This window comes from Pristis pectinata, chromosome 9 (genome assembly GCF_009764475.1).
Source record: "Pristis pectinata isolate sPriPec2 chromosome 9, sPriPec2.1.pri, whole genome shotgun sequence".
NCBI lineage: Eukaryota > Metazoa > Chordata > Chondrichthyes > Rhinopristiformes > Pristidae > Pristis > Pristis pectinata.
The window spans coordinates 63,640,090-63,656,520 of NC_067413.1; the positions used below are offsets into that span (position 1 = coordinate 63,640,090).

The 16,431-nt window shown below is 37.8% G+C and overlaps 1 protein-coding gene across 1 annotated transcript in view; it reads left to right on the forward strand.

Moving 5' to 3' along the window:
* Positions 1-16,431, forward strand: part of myom1a (myomesin 1a (skelemin)) — a 103,857-nt gene that overhangs the window by 58,384 nt on the left and 29,042 nt on the right. The window contains 7 exon segments of the mRNA XM_052022592.1: positions 946-1,374; positions 6,153-6,349; positions 7,294-7,420; positions 8,351-8,535; positions 9,183-9,297; positions 11,965-12,121; positions 13,405-13,511. Coding sequence (XP_051878552.1) covers positions 946-1,374; positions 6,153-6,349; positions 7,294-7,420; positions 8,351-8,535; positions 9,183-9,297; positions 11,965-12,121; positions 13,405-13,511 — 1,317 coding nt within the window.

Sequence of the window (16,431 nt, forward strand, 5' to 3'; positions counted from 1 at the left end):
CAGCTCTTTTGTTTTGATGACATTGAAGGAAAAGTTGTTGTCGTGACACCATGTCACTAGGCTCTCTATCTCCTTCCAGTACTCTGACTCATTGTTATTTGAGATACAGCCCACCACAGTGGTATCATCTGCAAACTTGTAGATGGAGTTACAGCAGAGTCAGACTCAGTTGTGAGTGTATACAGAGTAGAGTAGGGGACTGAGGATGCAGCCTTGTGGGGCACCAGTGTTGAGGATAATCATGGACGAGGTGTTGCTGCCTATCCTATCTATTAGGAACAGAATTCAACCTTATTCCCTAAATCTCCATGAATTTTTTTTTTATTGGTCAAATTACTGTGTTATAAGCATAGAAAGACATGCTGATACTAGTTAGCATTATTAGAGTGATTGTTGAAGGCTTTGAGATATTGCTAAACAAATCAAATAAAACTATATTCTGCCCAATGGAAATAAAAAAAACCTTCAGACACTGGAAATCTATAGTAAACCAAAAGAGAAACAGAGTTAGCATTTCAGGTCCCTTCATCAGAACAATCAAACGGTCTTCAACCCTGAAATGTTAATTCTGTTTCTGTTTATATAGTTACTGCCTGACCATTTTTTGTTTTTGTTTAATATTTGGCCTAACATATATCAATGCAAAACAATTGCTTACATAAAATTTTATGCTTTTCTGCTTTTGATGTTTGATGCTGCATATTCAAGGTCTAAGCTAAGCAATGCTGTTTTGTTTTTCTGTGTATTGTAGTAACAGCTGATTAGTATTCACTGATCTGCATCTGGTTTATTGCCATGTTAAATGTTGAGTAAAAACATGTTCTTGCATCTCCTTCCTTTTTTTTGTTAACTGTGTGTCTTCATTTCTTCATCCTTGAAAAAATGAAGTATCTTGTGGGCGGAGCTGTTCTTGAATGCCTGATTAATTACTTTATTTAACTCTAGGAGGAGGAGTGCCTCATGGTGTGTTTCCTGAACAAAGTGGTAACATTGACGGACTAACAGAAAGCCGTGCACGCTGGGATGGCAAGCATGAGGCATCTCAGCCCGCACGTGACACTTTACTAAGTTGTGATGCTGTGCTTAACAGACACCAGCTACCCACTGGCTATGATAATTTGCCATACACAGCACCAGGTACTTCAAAGGAGGTAAATGCAAAGTGGACAAGCAAGCCTAATCACAGAAGCTCAAAGGTACAAGATATGCACGAGGAGGGTATAAAGGTACCAGACATACATGAAAAGGGTCCAAAGATACAAGATAAACATGAAAAGGGCCTAAAGGTACAAGATATGCACAAGATTGGTTCTAAGGTACAAGATGAAAATGAGAAAGGCCCTAAAGTTCAAGATGTGCACTTGGACAACCTAGGTGAGAAATCAGGAAGTAATATTCAAGTTAAACATATAAATGGATGCAATTGTATTCTGAAAGGAACTTACCCTCCTGGTGAATGTGATCGAAGCACTTCATCAATATCTAAGAAAGTATGATGAATAACAACAAAAAAATGTATTTTGTTATCTTTCACATCAGATGAAGTCTCTAAACACTTTGCGAGGAGTGAGATGTACATTAAGCAAGAGGTGGAAGTAGATTGGAAACAGAGCCAAACCATGTTTTATGAAATATGTTTAGTGGAGACTTCAGGAAGAGGAAGGAGAGGGAGTGGATTCTCTTTGGGTAGTATTACAAGAACATGGACCCAGCAGAAGAAAGATTGAACCGAAATAATCTCATGAGACATAATTATAAGTTAATTTCAGGGGAATGATGACTTATGGGGAACCTTAGAAAGATATCATCAAATTTAAGAAAATCAGACAGTAAATTTGGCATTTAAAGATGGGGTTGCTGCAATGGAGCTGAGAAATGGAGATAAATCTTAAGGTGTTCATTGCTATTTTGTTGGGAATAAGCCTTGTTCCCACACACACATTTTCATGAAATTGGAATAGACCAATTTGACCAGAAATATGGTTGAATAGATTACCTTTCTCACATTGTGCTATTCATGAACCAAGGTTCCTATTCCTCATGGTATTAGATACAGAATTTCTTCAGAAGTTATGTTAAAGCCACCATGTAGAGTATTCTGGTATAATTTGCATTTTTTTTCTCTTTCAATATGAACAACATTGATTATACAGTGTTTATTGCCCATGTCAAGAGGGAATAAGAGAATAAAATCCTTAACTCTGCCTCATTTTTGAGAGTTGTTAGGAAGGGATAAAGAAAGGGACAAATATTCAAAAGCTATTCTTAATAGATTTGATAGAATGATGTGGCACAGAAGTAAGGCAATAGATCTCCCACATTAGACCCTTTCCCCAGCTCTTTTGCCATGGCACTGATTTTTTAATGAAATCATCCAATTCTCTATTGATAGTTACCGGTGAATCTAGTCCATGACTCTTACAGGCAATACATTCAGATTACTGTATAATGTCCTTTTCCCATCATCTTGAAAAATGAATCATATTAAATCTGCCTCAGCGAGTTTTGGTTGAGGGAGGTATGTTGACTAAGACACTGGGATAGCTCTCTAGTTTTATACAGTATAAGCAGGCAGACATTATCTCAATACTTCATCCCAAAGCAGCACCACTGACGTTGTAGCTGCCACTCAGATCAGCTTTAGTGTCAGCCTGAGATCTGTTATCAGTTTTGAAAGTATAATCAAATGAGCCAAGGTGATATTTAAACTGAAGGCAAGTAACTGGTTTAGCTTCCAAAAAAATACTTCCCGTTGTTTTCCCAAACAAGCTTATTAGCTTCTGCCATAAAGGTTCTCATAGGATTCTGGCCTGGAAATAAAAGGAAGATAGAGACATGTTAGAGAAATATATAAACGGACAAAAATATAATTTAATATAATAATTATGAAATAATACATTTTGATATTAATAAAACAATGCATTCTTAACAATAAAGATACAAAAGAGTGTGAATGAATAGGCAGACAAAATATATAATCCTTGCTAGTCAGTGTAAGTCATTAAAGCTGTGGAAAAAGTCCAGGAGGGAAATTTGCATTATATCAGTAGGATTGGCCCTGGGAAAAAATAAGCAAGATTTGATGGGTTATTTTTTACAAACTTTAGTTCAACCACAGAAGTGTGAACAGCTTTGGACACTCATTTATGGTAGATGAATATTCACAACATTTTAATTTCTTGTTTTCTTGTCATTGAAACCAATCACATGATAAAGTAATTGCTAATAATTGTACCATTTACCCAGAGGTGTGATTGGTTTGCATCGATTACAATTGATGGTTTCAACAGTTAGTCAGTTCAGCTTTAGTTAGAGATATGAGCAGGTTCCTGTGGGCTTCTACAGTTGATTATGACACTACCGTGGCATTTTGTAACATTGGCATCCAAACTAGTTCAGCTTTTCATCTTAAGTGTAAATTCTAGTTTTGTTTTATTATCCTTTGATAACCTAATATTTTTCTGTCTCCATCCCTCTGGTTGTTGACTGTCATTTGCCCTGGTCCAGTAATATTTCAAACTCAAAACTCTCATCATATGTCCAAAACTCCCATTCTGTAACCTTCTCCAGTCCTGCAACTCTCCAAGAACTCTGCATTCCTCTAACATTGCCTCCTGTGTATCCGTGAAATCCTCCACTTCAGTACAAGCTCTCGAATTTCATCTCTAACCTTTCCACTACTACTCCTCTCATTTCTCTTTTTGAAATAATCTTAAAACACTCTCCTTCCACCAAAATTTTTGTCACCTGTTCTAATCTCCCCTTCATTGTGTCATTGTCTAATTACTTTGCTGTGAATTATGTTTGAATATTTTCTATATTAAAGGCATTATTATTGTTACAAAATAACATCACTTTTTTAATTATTTTGTTCAAGAATCTGGTGACAATTGTCATGTGGGGATTCAAGCTGAAAGAAGATACCGAAAGTTGAGAAGACAAGTAAACAGAACATTAGATTTACAACTTGGGAACCTGGGAATAATTCAATATAATTGGATGCATTAATACTATTCCTGCAAATATGTCAGATTCAGAGTCATAGAAAGACGTAGCAAGGAAACAGGCCTTTTAGCCTCCGAGTCCAAGCTGACCACCAACCATTTACACTAATCCTACTTTAATCCCAATTTTTTTCTCCTCTCATTTTCATCAACTCTTCCCAGATTCTACCACACATTTGTAGAAGCAATTTATGGTGGCCAATTAGCCTACCAATCTGGAGGAAACTGGAGCACCTGGAGAAAACCAGGGAGGTAGCGCAAATTCTACACAGACAGCACCCGAGGTCAGGATTGAACCCTGGTCTTTGGTTCTGCTGCCGTGAGGCAGTGGCCCTACTGGCTGCACCACCGTACTGCCCTGTTTTCCCTATTTTCCCAATTATACCACTGGACCATCTTTTAAACAAAATTATTTTGGAATGTCAGCGACATGTTGCAACTGAATGAAAGATGATAAAGGTAGTCTGCACTACTTGAAGTGGGTTAAGTTCCATCATTGAGATATATATTTGTTAATGGTGTAGAAGTTAATTTCACCATGATAACTTACCAATGTGTTTTTTACCTCAGTGCCATTCTCTATGGAAGAAATCAAGTACTGAAGTTTTGTGAATGATTTATAGATGTTCTTTCACTGGTGTGAAACACTTTTGCCACTCATAAACACAAAATGAATGTTTGCCACTGTTAAATTCTAACCCACTATCACCAGAGTGGTGGCCTGGATCAATCTGTGTCATATTTTTCAATACATGTGCTTTTCTTGAATATATTAGTTTCCTCCAATTTTAAACATGCGCATTTTCCCCCTTTTTATATCCTTTTGTATTACCATTTCCTAAATTCCAAGCAAGACTCTTAAACTCTATAACTGTCCGGCAGAGGTGAGAGACTGCATCTCAGAACAGCTCTCTATATGGCGTTTCCTCATTCTCTGTGGAGAAGTACATTGACCTATTATGCCACTCTCTGGTCTCACTTCTGAGCTACAGTACTCACCATATGAAGAATTGATTCATTATTAACTCTCGTTAAACTAGTTTATGCCTCCTTTTATAGTGTGCACAGAGCTATGACATTGGAACCTCCAGAACATTCCATAGCTAGTAAAGCTCATAGTAATTGCTGGCTTCAGTTTACAACATGATACGTTAACTCCTTCAGATTAAAGCTCAAAGTTAAGTGGAATTTGATTCCCTGTATGATCTAATAAAAAACCTCTGGGTTTGAAGTTGGTCCAATATGTAAGAGAAAGTAATGCTAGTTGAGTGAAGGCAACAAGCAGGATAAACTTGATGAATAAATGACCAATTACTTAAAATGTAATTGAATCTTTTCCTCTGTCAATTTGGTAATCTCTTAGTGTGACAGACCTCAGTATAGATTGTCTACATCAGGATTATGGTGTCAGGTGTGCAAACAATGTGACCTGCCTACTGGCCGAATGTAATTAGAGCCTCAGTGCTGGATGTTGGCCTGAGAGAGGACTTGATATTGGTTTGCTTATCCTGCCAGTTGATTTGGAATATTTTGTGGAGGCAGCATTGGTGGTATCTGCCCAGTTTTTTGCACTGACTACTTAGGTATCTCAGAAGTGTACAAGAGGACAGGATCACATTTGCCTTGTAGACCATGAGCCAGGTTTGAGATCCAGAAATTGCAGAGAATATTCCATGCATCTTCTTCCATCCTTTCCAACTTGACATTGAGGAATATTTGAATGAAGTTGCACTACATGATATTAATAATGAATCTATTAATTAATTTGAATACACACTCTTAACAAAGGTGTTAACATATCTAGGAACAACCGTTTAACTGTTGCCCCTTTCTCTATAATAGATGACAAACTGAAGAGAGAATATGAGGTTGTTGTTGAATTTAAATTTCATTGGCACTTCCTCTTGTGATTCTACTATAATATAAAATTCCATGCCATTTGCAGTTTAAAGTCATAACCAGCACATTTATATGAGAAGGTCATTATACTGGTCAGATCCAAGATCACTTGAGGCATTACTTGTACATTTTACAGAATGCTTTCTTTATTAAAAGACACAAAAATGATCCATACAGCCAGATTTGTATTGAAAGAGTTGAACAGTCATGGAATCAATTATTAACTCAATATATTCTGCCTTTAAACAGCTGCTCCAGCTCCGCCTTATGGAATTACAGTGCTTGAAACTGTCCGTGACTCAATGGTGTTAGGATGGAAGCAACCCAAATTCCATGGTGGTTCTGACATCACTGGCTACTTTGTGGATTACCGTGAAATTATTAATGATATCCCTGGAAAATGGAAGGAAGCCCATATCAAAGCTATCAGTGAGCGAGCATACAGAGTAGGTGAAACAATGGCTTATTTCCCAGTCATGTTTTTGTAGTTGTAAAAGAGAGCTTGCTTTTGAATGTGGTTCTCAAATGTCTGTCTGAAAACACCAAAGGGATGAACCTATGTATCACATGCATTAAAATAATTTTAATTTTAAAATCTGAGGACCCACCAATTTGACTCTCCTTTCAACTAAATTTATTCCATCTGCTTCAGTTTTGCAGGCATGTCACCCTTGTCTCAGACTTGCATGTAAACATTTCATTGGAAATACACTGGCACTGGATTCTGGTGCCTATCAACAGGCCATGTGCATCTGCAAGGTCAAATGGAGTGATGCCGAATATTGTTTGGAATATGGCTCCATAGAATTGGACACATTTAATCTTTACTTTAACAATGAGTAATGCAATGGACATTGCTGGAAATTCTCAGCAACTTAGAAAGCATTTATGGAGAGAGGAACAGGGTTAACACTTTTTTAGAAATCAATGATATTAGAGATGATTGGATTATAAACAGATGCAGATCCCAGGAAAGGATTGCAGGGTGATGTAAGGTGGAAGACAAGAATGATTAAATAGCAAAAGGGATGATAACACCAGTCATAATAAAGTGATGATCACCTGTGTCAAATAAAATAAGATGGAAGGTGAGTGACTTATTATAGCAGAATAGCTGAGAGATTGGGAGAAATCACTTAAGTGAGATGGTTAAGGAAAGAAGAGGGGACACAGATGGAAAATCTGGAAAATATAGAATGGATTATGGTAATCTGGGACCTGAAATATTATCTCTTGTTTCTCTCTCCATAGATGCTCTCTGACATGCTGAGAGCCCCAATATTCTGTGCTTTTAATTTTGATTATCTGGCACCCAGTGCACTTATGTTAATCAATGTATCTATTGCATTGTCTTCCTCTAATTCTTGATCTTGTAAATTACTTCCTTTAGATCAATGACCTAAAGGAGAACATGACATATCAATTTCAAGTTCGTGCGAGCAACATGGCAGGGGTTGGTTTACCTTCTCAACCGAGTGACAAGTTTAAGTGTGAAGAATGGACCATTGCTGTTCCAGGCAGGTTTACTAATTTTCTAAATCAATATTACAGTGTTGAGACAGACTACTAAAGCAGGAATGAGAGACACTGTTGATTAGGAATTGGGCTGGGAATCGAGGCATGAGAACAGGTTGGCAGTAGACAGGAAGAGTTTTTTCTAATCTCAAGGAGTTTTTCTGCAGCCCATGGTCTCTCAAAGTCTTCCAACAAAAATATACAATATATACGTTTTTAGAGAGGCCTCCAGTGGTCCTGTTTAAGAGTCAGGCCTCCCAAGGCCTGGAGAAATGGAGCTAGCTGTGACATGCATGCTCCACCCATTTACGTTCATTGCGGGCAATCAAGCTTCTTGTAGCAGGCAGAAGATCTTGATTTGCAGAACTTAAATTTCATCATTAAAATGTTTCTTCAGATAAGCAAATAGATGCATGAGGCACTACCAAATTTTCAAATACTGGGTGTACATTTTTTGGGGAACAGCTAACTGTTGAATGTCTTTCCTTTGGTCTTCTGGACATTATGCATAAATTAAATAAAAAACAAACAGTTGTGTCATACTTTGTGGTAACCATTTTGTTTATCCATTTTGAGTTTCTGCATTGCCAGCACTTAGTACTAGCATCTGATGAACATGTCACACTGTTAACCATATGATTACTACACTGTGGTAGCGATGGATAACAAGGTCTTGTTTAGCATTCCAGCCACAGGTAAGATTTCCTCCAGTTGCTTTTTCCACAAGAAGATGTTTACAATTACATTAGAAACACACGACTGAATCCTGTAAGGATGTTCTGACACATAGGGATTTTATATTCACACATACTAGAATTTCTTGAATTACACTTGGAGAGGATCCTAGCTGGCATTGACTGTAAGTTTTTGATAATTACTGTCAGTTTCTGGACATGTTTTGTGTGAATAATGTATTTTCCATATCAATGCAGGGCCACCTTATGATCTTATGTACACTGAGGTCAGAAAGAACTCAGTGGTCCTCACCTGGAAAGCTCCAGTGTATACAGGGCGTAGTGAGGTGAGAGGCTACTATGCTGATGTCCGGGAGGCAGATGCAGATGAAGAAAAATGGTCAAGTATCAATGAAAAGGCAACATCAAATAGATTCATAAAGGTAAAGGGCATTCAATAATTCCTACTCCCAAAAATCAACTGTATGAACACAATTTTTCAGGTCAGATTTGTTAGATCAAATGAACAAAGTCATGGCAATGTTCCTAGTTTGCTAAAAGATTGACTTATAAATTACTAAAAAGTTGACATTTAATTCTGTTCTAAAGTTACTCTTGTATACTTAATTCTCATCAGGTAGTTTACAGTTGTTGACTTGGAAATTGACTGAGTGGTTTCTTAAGCTATTAATTTGGCAAATAGAAATTGCAGTTCACTGTAGGCCTGAAGTGTGATGCTGGCCATATTGATGGTCAAGATGTTGGTATATAGTACTCATAACTGAAAGAACTATTGGGATCTTTGTAACGGGAAATAAAGGGTTTAACACTTGATTGAAGCCCACACTGCAAGATTGTTGGGCCTTTTGATTCAAATGTATGGATGGTTTATAGATACAAAGATCTGATGGGCACGGGGGTGGGGGGGGAGGTGGTGAGGGGTAGGGAAAAATAATCAGATTTTTGTGACATGTACTGTGTTTCCAAATGCTAAATGTTGTCTATCATATTCATAATGGAGAGTTAATAAAAAGAGGTTTTACTTTTAAATTAGCTCAGTGTTTCACCAATACCCTAACAATGCCAATAGGTACAAGGACTAAAAGAAGGTGTGAGCTATGTTTTCCGTGTACGGGCTGTGAACATGGCAGGAGTTGGAAAACCATCTGATTTAACAGAGCCAGTCACCGCAGAAACAAGCCCAGGTTTGTTTTTATGGTTTGCAAAAAAAAACCTGAAAATGTAAAAATGTTCTCATTCACAGCGAGTGAATTGAATTTAAGTGAACTAAGTGGCTTTGATCATAATTACCACTCTCTATAATCACTTCCTTCTGTGCAATAAGGCAGCTCAATCTTTTACATCTGGTCTTACCTCATTCAGGTGCTATTTGTTCTTCTCCTAAAACTATAAACTGTAACAATATGCAGTTAAGACTCTGAGAGGGTACAACCACCATGTTCCATAATTGCTTAATTTGTATTAGGCAATTTACATACATTACTCCATGCTTTATTCCAACTGATTTACACTAAGTTGTAACACCTCATCTGTATTGAGATAACTAATTCCACTATGGCAGAATTTAACCCAAATGCTCCTCAGGAAAGAAATTTGATCAATATTCTCCTTACAGTTTACTGGCTGGAATGAATTTTTTGTGCAGGCTGGTTTCAGTTCTAATGTGCCATGGGATTAAGTAATTTGGTGACACCATCTAGCCTCCCATTTAAAGAATGTGCACTTGAGAAAAGCATCAGAGGTGCTTGGAACATCTGGTGTTAATCCAAGTTGGAATCACAGGCCATAACAAGAAAAGACATTGGCCTAAAGGCACCGAGGCCTTTTATAACATACTTTATAACCTTCTAATTGATATCATGTCAGTCATCACAAACCAAAAGCCAAATCTTGGACCTTCTGATTTATATAACTGAAATTAACCTCACTGACACTGCCAATGAGCAACAAACAATCTGCTGAAGGAACTCAGCGGGTTGAGCAGCATCTGTGGGGGGAAAAGGAATTGTCAACATTTTGGGTCAAAACCCTAAAATGTCAACAATTCCTATCACCCCACAGATGCTGCTCAACCTGCTGAGTTCCTCCAGCAGATTGTTTGTTGCTCCAGATTCCAGTGTCTGCAGTATCTTGTGTCAACACTACCAATGAGAAAGTTCTATCACATTTTTGTTTTTATTACAGATTTCAATTTTTTACCTACTTTTTGTTTACCTGACCTGTAGGTCTATCAAATTTGGACAACTACTAGTGCTAGGATTTCTAGTTGTGAGTCACATTCCTCAGCCATGACATCATGAAATAAAAACTTAAATATGCTTTAAAATTCTTTTATGTTACAATCAAAGAGACTAACAACTCATAATTTCTTCAGAAAAATGGCACATTTCAGAGAGAAGCAAATAAATTCTAAACTTGCTTGTTATATGAAAGCTCTGACTAATGTAGGTAACTGTCTGCTGGATCATGGAAGCAGGTGGATAATTGAGAACTCAGAAATCTTGGTTCACACACAAGGCGAGAAGGATACCCTTACACACCATATATATCCTTACATTCTATAAATAAACTGTTTTCATGGGTAAAGAAATACTACCAGATGCTGTCTAATGAAGTGACGTTTTGTGCATGGCTTCTTCCCACAAGTATCACAATGGATAATCAGCCAAGAGGATAATTGCAATGTGGCCAACAGGTGTTCCATCTGACAAATCTGTCCAATATGCTTAGAATCTGTTCAATTCCTGTGCACAATATTACAGAAGTTATCATTGAATTTACAGGAGCATATAAAAACAATCTCACTTAATCCATTGGTAGATCACTGGAACTTACTGTCTTCAAAGTATCAGCAAAATGCTGATACACACACTGGATAGAGAGAGGCAGCAGACCAGTGAGTCTCGAGTGCGCAGGGTGAGATAATAATAACTATTAATATTACATTAATAATATAGTTATTATTGTAAGTAACAAAATTATAAAGGATTGACAATAAATGCCAGTCTTGCCAACAATGAATAAAAATGTCAAAATATAACATTGGGACTCAGGCAGCAATTGGGAAGAATAAGCAGGACCATAGAGACCAATGGACTTAGCCCAATACCTCACAGGCACATCCCTCCCCACCATCGGTAGTATCTACATGAGGCACTGCTTCAAGAAAGCAACAGCTAACATCCAGGCTATGGCATCATCTTGCACTACTACCAGGCAGGAGGTAGTCCTACACCACCAGTTTCAAGAACAGCTGCTTCCCTCAACCATTCAGTTCTTGAAACAACCTGCACAACCCTAATCACTACCTCAGTGTAGCAACACTATGACCACTTTGCACTATAAAGGATTTTGTTTTTTTTTGTTCTAATTATGTTCTTTCTTGTAAAAATTGTGTATAATTTATGTTTAATTTCTATTTTCTTGTGAATGCTGCTTATCTGATGCTATGTGCCTGTGATGCTGCTGCAAGTAAGTTTTTCATTGCACCTGTGCATATATATACACTTGTGCATTTGACAATAAACTAAGACTTTAAGATGAATTTCTACTTTTAATAGCTAGCCACTTACTGTATGTAGCAACACACTCTATTTCCCTTAGACCTGAACAGTTCAAATATACAACATGAATATACAATTCTGTTATAACAAAAAAAATCCTCCTGGAAAAGTGTGGGACCTTAAGAATTGAGATCATCTCAGACTCCCACTGGATGCTGAAGAGATGGTGCACCTACTTAACTTTTAACAATACTTTAACAAAAATTCTAGCCTGAAAGCATGGACATTATCAACACTAAACATTTGGAAAATTGGAATTCAGCAGCCAATTCTTTCTGTCTTTTTTAGGTACCAAAGAGATTGTTGTAGATGTGGATGACGATGGAGTTATTTCCCTGATCTTTGAGTGCACTGATATGGCTGGAGGTTCGAAATTCATTTGGTCTAAGAATTATGAAGAACTTATTGACTCATCAAGAGTTACTCTGGAGACCAAAGGCGGAAAGTAATTACAGTTTTTCTGTCAATACAAGGACCCTTGTGGTCTCTCATTAGACTTTTTCCATAACCAAAGTGGAAAAGTTATAATTATTTTGCTAGAAATAACCTCATAAACATATGAAATATATATTTTCATATGGGCTCAACTCCACGTCAACTTCAACATATGACAAGAGATTTAATAAGGTGAAAGGATTATTGAGATATTTACTAATTCATCAATACTTTGACCTGAGGAAAATTCAACCTGATTGAAGCAATGATTATCTGATACCTGATACACTTGCCAACAGAAGGAGAATTGTTAATTTGATACCAAGGATTGAATGCTTCAACACCTTTGAAATGTCACATTGTACCACATTTAGTTATTACAGTAAGAACATTTTATTGAAGGGTCATACGGCAGACACTTGGCAGGACAGTAATTTGCTAGAATATCTATGCCAATTAGGTGCAATGCAGTCTGAAGTCAGCTTACACTGATGTAACTAGGTTTTTTGAGTTTGATAGGAAATTCTATTAGGATTTATTTTCACATTAACTTGATGAGCCATGTATTAAACTGGACCAAAATGTTGTTGGTCTCAGGGCATCAGAAATCTTTCAGCTCCTCATTTCCGCCCATACCCTCCAGCCTGTACCATGTGCTTACTGAGCATATCCTGCATAATAATAAAACAAGAAGAGGAGAGCTAATGGTCTGAGGCTGCTGTGGCATGGCACAAGACAGCAGTACATACTGTGTCACCCACTTTGCCCTTGCTTTATGCTGGATTTCCGGATTCAGTGTTGATGAATAAGCTCTGCAGGAAATTTTATCCTAAATTCTTGTCACAAGATCAGAGCAAAAGTGATTTCAAGTTTTGGCACAATTCTCTGCAAATTGTTTTCAGGAAACTTGGGATAATAATATTAAAGGAAAGCACAGAAAGATAGTACAGTACATTGACTTCCAGAAACGCATGCTGTGAATTGATAAGGAATATTTCCCATCATTTCCTATGTAATGACAGATCTCGGCTGTGCAGCACAAGAGGTACTAGGCAGGAATATTTCTTTTCAGGAAGTAAGAGAGTATCATAGTAAAAGTCATTCTGATATCCCTTGTAAATAGGTAAGTAGGTTGCTAAGCAATGTCTTTAAAGTCAATAACCTTTATAGCATGATCTACCTGACTGGCAGATCAAGGGAGAGAAAATAACCGAATTTAACAAATCTGAGATAATGCACAGAATATCCTGCTCAACAATGTGCTAAGATATCCTTTTCTACTTCTTCAAATAGGACAAGACTCACTTTCAAAGACCCAGGAAAGGAAGATTTGGGTACTTATTCTTGTGTGGTCACTGATACAGATGGAGTTTCTTCCAGCTATGCCATAGATGAAACAGGTATATTGTATGTTATTCCAAAAATTGTTTTTATAGAGAAAACTACCAAAAGGTTTAAAATAGTGATTTAAATCAGATCTGAATTTTTCCACTGGATTTTTGAACTATTGTTCACTGGTGTGAGTACTATTCACAGTGGTGAGCGTTAAACACTAAATCATTAGACATATCATTGCTGAAGTAGATAGATTATTGAAATCGAGGGGAATTGAGGTTAATGGGAATCTGAAGCCAAAGGTCAGATGAGCCATGATACTGAATGGCAGAGCAGGCTTGAAGGGCTTACTCCTGTTCCAAGTTCAAGTTCTAATGTTTTTATATACATATTGGATTAATAACAGGGAGTACAAAAGGGGTTCTGGTGGCATGATCAAGGCTTAACTGCAATTATAACCAATGACCTGTGTGGCAAAGACCTTGTGGCTATCTTGCCAGATAGGGCTCCTGGCAATAGGAATTGGGGACACAAATTTAAACCTTTACATAGTTAAAACATAAACTAAGGAGGAGCTGCAATGCTACTTCAGGCCCCACAAGGAAAACTAGGACTCCCGTTCTCCCTGACTAGTCCAAGCCCAATTCTGAGGTCATCTAAAAACAGGGCTATGAACAACTCCACTGACTCCTTCTATCTTATGATATCCCACTCCTGTCAGCCAGCCAGCTCCTATGTTCCACTGGTTTCAGTGAAGAAGGGTAGTTAAGTAATTCATCCCAATGTAAGAAACAGAGGAATTATGTACAGCCCTGTCACCAAATCTTATTAGTGCCTTCTTTAGTGAAAGAAGGTTGTGAAATGGGAAATGTTTTTTTTATTTAATGATAGGAACTGAGATTAGTCAGAGTTTTTGGATGGCATTAATTGTTGTGGTGTTTTAATGGAGCTGCATCTGTGAACTCTGCATCTGTAAAGTGTGGTCAAGTCATTGTAGAATAAGCTCTTTACAGCACTGTAATGTGATCATTTGCAAATTTTGATTATGTACAGTTCCTTCCAAATTTGAATTGAAACACAAAATGCATAACTTTACATTGTTGATCGGTGTCATTCTTAACATAGGTAAAAATATAATGTAGGATAGATTAATACTTCATTTGGAACAGAGTTGAGTAAATGTCATTTAGAACACATGATGTGCTGGACAAATAAATGAAAATGATAGCAGAATGCTACAACAAGGAGGCCAGTAAAATGAAGTCAATGAGATCAATGGAAAAATTCTCCAATGGCCATAGACATATCCGGTATGAAGGAAAATTGTTATGATCGTTTGAGGCTTATCATTATCAGCCCTACTTTTGCACTTCCTCAGATAATGAAATGGCCTGTACCCATTTGGGACAAAACATTGACAGCATTCAAACATCGGATGATGTGGAAATTAAGATTCATTCCAGACAAGTAATAGCTGATGCCCATTTCCAATAAAAGAGAATTTTAGCATCTCTCCCTACCTTTGACATTTAACATTGAAATCTCCATGATCAGATTCCAAGGAGGAGGGGTGAGAGTTACTGTTGTGTAAAACTTTAAATGAACCAGCCACATGAATATTGTGGCTGCAGTAGGTCAGAGGCTCAGTATTGTGTGGCGAGTGACCCATGACCTGATGCTCCTAAGCATTTCTACCAGCTGTAAGATACATCTCAGGAGCGTAATGGAATATTTTCCACTTTCCTGGATATTCAGCCCTAGTGGCACTCAAGATGTTCCTCTGTAATCCAAATAAAGCACCACCTTAAAAGTTATTTCTCTTCACCAGCAGTTCATAGTGAGTACCATCTCCAAAATGTACTGCAGCAATCTTCAAAGGTTCCTTGAATAGCTCTAACTTCTACCACCTAGAAAGACATGGCTAGTAGGTTCAGCCATCTGCAAGTTTATCTCCAAGTCACATACCACCCTGACTTTGATGAATGTCATTGTTCTTTCATCATCATTAATTCAAACTTCCTTTTGAACAGCACAGTGGGAAAAACTTCACCACAAAGACTCCTGTGATCCAAGGAGGTGGCTAACAACAGCTTCTTAAGGGCACTTAAGTATGGGCATTAAAATACTCTCCTTGCCAGCAACACTCAAATGTTGTGTATGAATAAAAAAAATAAACCTTTAAGGTTTTCATAGAGTTATACAGCATGGAATCAAGCCTTTCAGCCCAACTGGTCCATGCCAACCAAGATGCCCCATCCAAGCTAATCCTATTTGCCAGCATTTGGGCCATAACCTTCTAAGCCTTTCCAATCCATGTACCTGTCCAACTATCTTTAAAAGTTGTTATTGTACCTGCCTCAACCAGTTCCTCTGGCAGCTCATTCCACATAGATACCACCCTTTGAGTAAAAATGTTGCCCCTCAAGTTCTTATTAAATCTTTCCCCTCTCACCTTATACCTATGCCTTCTAGTTCTTGATTCTCCAACCCTGGGAAAAAAACTGAGTGCATTCACCCTATCTATGCGCCTCGTGATTTTATACACCTCTATAAGATCACCTCTCAGTCTCCTACACTCCAAGGAATAAACTCCTAGCCTGTCTAACCTCTCCCAATAACTCAGTCCCTCAAGTCCTGGCAACATCCTTGTGAATCTTTTCAGCACTCTTTCCAGTTTAATAACATCTTTCCTGTAGCAGGGCAACCAAAACTGACCACAATACTCCAAGTGCAGCCTCACCAGCATCCTGTACCTCCCAACTTTTATACTCAGTGCCCTGACTGATGAAGGCCAGTGTGCCAAAAGCCTTCTTCACCACCCTGTCTACCTGTGACTCCACTTTCAGGGAACCATGTACTTGTACTCCAAGATCACTCTGTTCTGCAACACTCCCCAAGGCCCTGCCATTCACTGTGAAAGCCCTACCTTGATTTGACTTTCCAAAATGCAACACCTTGCACTTATCTGAATTAAACTCTATCTGG